General features: G+C 45.3%; 1 protein-coding gene across 1 annotated transcript in view; it reads left to right on the top strand.

Annotated features, from left to right (window-relative positions):
• Positions 1 to 7,103, top strand: part of GDPD1 (glycerophosphodiester phosphodiesterase domain containing 1) — a 44,873-nt gene that overhangs the window by 21,368 nt on the left and 16,402 nt on the right. Inside the window, exon 3 of the mRNA XM_015424171.1 lies at positions 6,586 to 6,721. Coding sequence (XP_015279657.1) covers positions 6,586 to 6,721 — 136 coding nt within the window. The remainder of the gene's footprint in view (positions 1 to 6,585; positions 6,722 to 7,103) is intronic.

Raw genomic sequence — 7,103 nt, 5'->3', positions numbered from 1 at the left:
CACTCTTTGCTCCAAGCCAACGCAGCCCCCGGCTTAGTCTTTAATAAGTCAGTGAGGGGCAAACTGATCTGGGCAAAGTTGGCCAGGAAATTTCTGTAAAAATTCACAAATCCGAGAAAGGCCTGTAGTTGGCGACGGGTGCGTGGGGCTTCCCACCCCAGCACATCCCTGACCTTCTCTGGGTCCATTTCCGGACCCTTATTCGAAATCCGATACCCCCAAAAGTCAATGTGTGATTTGTGGAACTCGCATTTGGAAAGTTTCGCAAACAGTTTGTGCTTGTGCAATGTGGTTAGGACCTCCCTCACCAATTTCATGTGAGAGGGGAGGTCGGGGGAGTACAGCAAGATATCATCTAGGTAAACAAGAGCCCCCTTGAATAATGCTGACTATTCATTCCTGTGCGGCATGGTGGACACGGCTGACTTCTCAGCCAAGTGGCTGAAGCTGCTGCAGGAGCCACTGCCTTACTGCAGGCTGGGCCCTGTGGAGGTGGGTGGGCCACATTTGTGGCTCTTTGCTGCCAGGCAGCCCAAGCTGGGGTCGCCACGCCTGATTAGCCATTTGTGTAACTTTAATTTAATTAACTTTAGCTTTAGTTAACTTAACTGCCGCCTAAGGAATTTAAATGCCTCTGATGCAGAAAATTTATTTTATGGCTATGGCCCTGAGGTGACCTGTACCTTAATGACAGCTGGCTGGATCAGTAGGGCTATTGGCTCCGAGTTAGTCCCTGCTTTAGCTCGATACACAAATGTGCAAAGTTTCAGGGTGGCATGTGCTCTATAGTGCTTGGTAGAGTAGAGCTCAGAAACCCTTTTTTTCTTGAATTGTGGAATTCTCGGCCACAACAACTCACACCTTCAATTCACAACAGCTCTAGACATCGTTGTTTTAACATATATCTTGTAGTGTCTACTGAGTATGTACATCCTGGAGATTACTACAGTCAACTGTTGCTATATGCCAATAAGATTTTGTGCAGGAATCTGTTGCATTCTCTTACAGAGTGGCTCTGAAGACCTGGGTAATTGTGGCTTTTCCCAGCAGTTCAAAGCCACCCCTTAAGAAGCAGATTGCCTGCAAAATCTATACAGTGGAATTAAACACACTAGACTACGAGTGTCAAACGTAAGGGCCAGGGGCCAGAACCAGCCCATCCATATGGTCTGCAAGCAACTAATGTAAGGGAGGGAGTGCTAGGGGAAATGGGTGGAGCCACTCCATTGTGGCTTCGGAGTGGCAGAACAACCTTATCTGCAGCCGTCAAGCATTGTGCGGGTATCTGCCCAGCGCTGCACTGCTGCCTTTCCAGTCCACCCATGTGAGTTTTCCTCTGCACCCCCCTTCTAGCCCACAGGGCCTTGCAGTGAGGATACACCAACTTGGAGCTTACCAGCTGCTGTCCTTTATACAGTTTCTATCTCTGGTACCTGGCATTACATTTATGGCACACATGGCCCAGCCCAACAAAGTGACATGTCAGATCTGGCCCTCGTAACAAATGAGTTTGACATCTGTGCAATAGACCATAAGCTGCTTCTCAGAAACTCCCTTGGTAGCTAACAGTTGTGTGTGAACATTATAGCTTGCTCTTTGCATCCCACATACGCCACGCTAATTCCACTTCAGATCACTGAAACTGAGTGTTCTGAAGTCGAGTAGGTTGCAGATTGCAATATTAACACCAGGATTTCGAAAGGAATACAGTGCTGCAGTGCTTCCCCCCCCCCTTCTCTATGGTCCATCAAATTACTTACAGCAAAAGGGCAAATTATAAAAGATTTCCCCATAGGATAGGAGAGCAAGAAAATGCACATGAAATTCCTTGTGAGGGAGCTGTGACTGCAAGGGATTGATTTTTTAAAAAAACCAGCCTTTGTTCTGAACAGCATTTAACACAGCTGGTACACATCCTTTGAAAAGTATTCAGCAGTGGCAACCATTTCCTAACCTTGAAAGATTATTGAAAGGTGCCACAGGGCTTCTAATCTCCATGGCAGTTAAACATGACGGGTTTAACACAACCCAGTCTTCTCCATCCTTTTCTTTTTAACTGTACTAGAGCTGATCTCTGAGAAGAGAGCTGTATCTGTGGCTCAGACCACAGACCAGAACAAGCTGACCTTATTTTCAACTAAAAATATTCATGCTTAATCTCAGCGCAGGTGGCTCCCATTCTGTTTTGGTAGGGCTGTGCTGACTTATCACAAGGAGAGACAGTGAAATGTTGATTGTCTCTTATGATACAATAGCATTTATTGCATACAGACCAAGGCCACTACCTTCAGTCACAAAGAAGATAAACCATAAATAACATCATTAAAATAACCAAAACTAAAAGTACTTATGTTAAAAACATTAAACCCTTCAGATACTTTTTGCTTGTATTTTCTCGGCTGCCAAGGGAAATGACAACACTCTGCACGAAACGAGTAAGTCAGTGTCTGTGTGAAAAAAAATGACCTTCTCTGCTTCTGAGGAGGAGTTTCAGCCCTTCAAGAACACTGCAAGAAATTTGGTTCTAGGCTCTGTGTAAAGAAGGCAAAATGGATTATAGTGTGATTTCAGGTCTGGTCTACCTGTGCAGGAGAACATGGCGGTAGATTGAGCGGTACCACTTCAGAATGCAAGTGGGGAGGGTTGGGATTTTTCACGCTTGCCCCCACGTAAAGACTCAGCATAATTAGCACATCAAGGAGAGCAGTTCTAGTATAGGTTGTTTAAAATTATTATTATTCTAAGGCATCCTGAGTGTCTTTAAAGTAGAAAGGTCCTTAACGTGCTGCATTAGTGCTCCACTTGCAGGGAGTTAGTTAATATAGGGGAACACTGAAAAACATATGCGCTCACCTGCACTCTGAAGTGGTGGTGGTGGAGGAACGTGCTGTCAAGTCACAGCTGGCTTATGGTGTCCTCATAGGGATTTCAGGAAAGGGCACTTTATTATTATTATTTATATTTATGAATCACTCCACCCCTGCTATTGCAGGGCTCTGGGCGATGTACAACCCAAAATAAAACAAGATAAAATTAAAACCTTAATACAATTTTCAAAACAAACAGATGGCGAATAACCAATCCTTCCAACTCCCACTGCCGGCTACTTCGTGGATGGGGGGAGGAGGGCAAAATAGATGTAGACAACAAGGAACAGGAAGGGTGCCAGCCAAGATGGGACCGTCGCTGTCCTCAACCAAAAGCCTGGCAGAACATCTCTGCCTTGCAGGCCCTGCGGAATTGATCCCGCAGGGCCCTGATGGAATTTGGCAGAGAGTTCCACCAGGTCGGGGCCAGGACCAAAAAGGCCCTGGTTGAGGACAGCTGGATGTCTAGGGCCGGGGATCACCAGTAGATTGCTGTCTAAGGAGCGCAAAGCTCTCCTGGGGATATAACAGAGGAGACGGTCCCATAGATACGTCAGTCCCTGGCCGCTCAAGGCTTATAGGTCAATACCAAAACCTTGAACTTGACTTGGTATTCCACTGGGAGCCAGTGTAGCTGGTGCAACACTGGATGTATATGCGCCATCCATGATGTTCCTGTCAGGACTTGTGCCACCACATTCTGGACCAGTTGGAGCTTCCAGGTCAATCTCAAGGGAAGGCCAGCCATGGCCAGATCAGGGCGCAACAGGAAAGGGGCCAGTTGCTGAGCTTGGCGTAGATGAAAAAACGTTAGCTTGGCAGTCTGAGCAACCTGGGCCTCCATACTCAAGGAGGGGTCAAAAATCACTCCCAAGCTCTTGACGGATTCTGCCAGTGTCAAAGGCGCTCCATCAAGAGCTGGTAATCTTTGCCCCAAGCCTGAAGGCCCACCCCCCAGCCACAGAACCTCCGTCTTTGTTGGATTCAGTTTCAGCCTACTCTGTTTCAACCACCCAACCACAGCCTCCAAATCAACGGCCAGATTATCAGAGGTGGTTTGCCATTGGCTGTCTCTGCATAGCACCCTAATATTCCTTGGTCTCCCACCCAAATACTGACCAGTGCCGACTGCGTAGCTTTTGAGATCTGAAGAGCTCAGACTAGCCTTGGACCATCCAGGTCAGGGCAGACACTCTTAAATAGTCCAGCCCATTGTATCACCCAAGCACCACCTTATTCTTCACCATGTTGTACAGCACATCATTAATTCCCCTATTTTTAACCACACTTATAGCCCACCTTGCTCTCTGAGACTCAAAGCAGATTACGAAATATGAAAAGCAATTCAGTCAGGCAGCAAAGACCTCCAGCTAACAATGTGGTAGGACTAGGATTGTAGAACTGGAAACAATGCAAACAAAACCCAGCCTATAACATGATGTGCAATAATTACAGTATAAAGAGAGGTGATATGTGCAATAGACTAGGTTACTGTCCCTTGTAGAAATGGCCGCCTGCGCTGTTCCATTATGTTACCGTTCTGATATTAGTTTTGCACACTCTGTGAAAACATTACCTCAGGCGGACAGTTCCCTAAAGCGGGAGTCCCCACAGAAGAATGTGTGGGGTACTTCTGTGTCTCATATTTTACAGGCTTTCAGCCTCTCCAGTCTCAGATTTCACCATCAGCCTGCATGTACAGAATCCTCCCCTTGCATGGATGTGCCATTAACACCCCACACTGCAAAGGTCTTGCACCTTTCCACTTCACCATGTATAAGAAGCAATTGGTGGTTTTTTCCAACCAGTAGGGTGTGATGGCTACACTAAGAGAAGAAAGTAGTCAGAATCAAAGTTGTAGTCTTACAGGTAGCCTTTTTTTAAAAAAAACAACCCTGGGGCTTTGTTTTTCAGTGAGAAGTAAACCACTTTTCCCAGCTGCATGTACTTGTACTGTAAGGCAGTGGAAATAAGTAGGTCTGGTAAGCTATTTTCCTTAGTGGGCAGTTTCTCTGGGGAGTGGCTCATTGTACCTACTGATTATTTTCATCCCTAGTTTCGTTAGCATCACATATGCTTGCTGCAGCATTCCAGCTAAGTATACTCACCTCCTCCCATTAGCATTTCGCCTAAAGCAGCAAAGTTGATTTTGTGCTTGAGAACATGTGCAGTTCAGCACCTCACCGCACATACAGTGATTGTTACATGGAGGTGTAAACATGATGTGTTCCAGTTATGTTACTAAAACGTTAGCCGTGCTTCTGTTTCAAGAGGAGATTCTTTCTCCACATGCATGAGCCAAGCTGCAGGAAAGTTGAGCTGTGTTGTGAAGGGGTATGGGGGGGGGGGAGAGAACTTGGCCAGAGCCTCTGACGCTGTTCACCGTGGGTGGGGTATGGGTCTAGAGTCCTTTACTTATATGGGTCAGCGGGCAGAGCCCAGAGAATGGCCCCTGTAAAATATTACTTTCTAGGCTACTCGAGAATCCCTCAATCTCCATTCAAGTGCTACTGCTTGGTGTTGGTGACCAGCCCATAAAACAAGTGTTGCATTCAGTGCCGTGTCTGCGATACAAAAGCAAAACTCAAGCCTGCCTTTAGTTAGGGAAAAGTCTAATTATTTTACCCAGAGTTGTACCTCACTTGAGCAGAGTATCTTTTGTGTTGCACCATTCATTGCTGAGGCAAAGCATCTCTCTCATGGTTCCGCTAAGACTTTTGAACAATTAGAACTGAGACCTTTGTGTGCCAGTCCAATGTCTTGTACAAACAAAGAGAGACTCAAATCAGACTGAAAGGTGATGAGCCTCCAGGGTAGGACTTCTTCCCTGTTTGCTGCTCTCTGAAGCCAAGCAGAACTTCATACTGTGTTTACACTCGATTCAAGCTGAATATCAGTGTGGGGTAGTGGCAGCACTGTAAAAATCCTGATATTAAAATAATTAACCGTCCCCAGTCTAAAAAGCTGGCCATCCATTGACCTGCTCACACCAACACACCAAAGCAAACTTGATTACAAATGGAAAACAAAAGTCCTTAATTGGCTCAAATCCCTTGTTTCAAAGTCCTTGAAGAGCCATTAAGTAGTGGCCTGTGTGTAGCTGTTGTTTATCTTTTTCCTTCTCACTGTAACCGGTGAAATGAAGCCATGTCTGCTGGATAAGTGGCCTCTGTATGTCAAAGCTTATAATTGACTGGACTGTTTGGTTTACCCTAAGATACCATCTACAAATAGTAAAGATGTTGCTCTGTCTGCTTCTTTGTGGATGGCAGTAAAGCTCAGGACCTGCGATCGATATGCAAGTTGTTCTTTGCCCCTCTTAGCTGTCTTACTTCCTAGATATTTTCCCACCACACTGCAACTGCAATTTTTAAGAAACTGCTGGTGCTCCATCCTTGCAGCCCCATGTCCAGATCACTCACTGCTGCTTCCCTCCTTTCACAAGCTAACAGTGGCCAGAAATCTCGTCTTGAAGCATTGTGGCTGTTTGAATCAGCCCGTAAGTGTCTGGCTAGTGCTGGGAGGGCCTGTTTCACTGGTGCTCCAAGTGGATAGATCAGCTAAGTACATTTTCATGCAGTTTATGGTATAAACTGCCTGGGAACTGAGTTCAACTCAAGCGCTACAGTTTGCCCCTCCCCGCTAGGCTAAAACGTGATTTCTTTCTCTTTGAATGAGAGAAAGTGTAAAGATCCTCAGGGTTATTCTCTTTTTTCAGTGCAGTTAATGTGGGGACTGATATGTTGGAACTTGACTGCCACTTGACGAAGGATGAACAAGTCGTGGTGTCTCATGACGAGAATCTGAAACGATCAACAGGACTAGATGTCAACATATCTGATCTCAAGTACTCGGTAAGTTAATGCGAACTCTCTCCTCCTCCCACCTGCAGTCCACAAAGGCTTCAAAAACAGCTAACTTATTCACTCCTCACATGTGTATTCCCAACAATAAGAATTATAAATCTTGTGTATTTTAGTGTATTTCTTTTTCAGATAATATATTAGAATACTGAATGTAATGCAAGGAATATTGGGATGTTTTGCTGACATGACACTGCATCCACCTCATAAAGTGCTGTTAAGTGATCTCCACACCTGGGATGTTATCGGTTTGCTTCCCAGAGTTAGAAAAGACACCTTTAGACATTTATCTGCTATTTTGACATATTTATTGCTTTACAACTTTTGACCTTATAACCTTAGTTTGTTATTTAGTTCTGACTTTGCATAGCTT

The sequence above is a fragment of the Gekko japonicus genome, unplaced genomic scaffold, assembly GCF_001447785.1.
Source record: "Gekko japonicus isolate JY-2015 unplaced genomic scaffold, Gekko_japonicus_V1.1 scaffold1359, whole genome shotgun sequence".
In the NCBI taxonomy this organism is placed as follows: domain Eukaryota; kingdom Metazoa; phylum Chordata; class Lepidosauria; order Squamata; family Gekkonidae; genus Gekko; species Gekko japonicus.
Note: the sequence above shows the minus strand (reverse complement) of the source record. Positions and strands in the feature narration are given on the sequence as shown.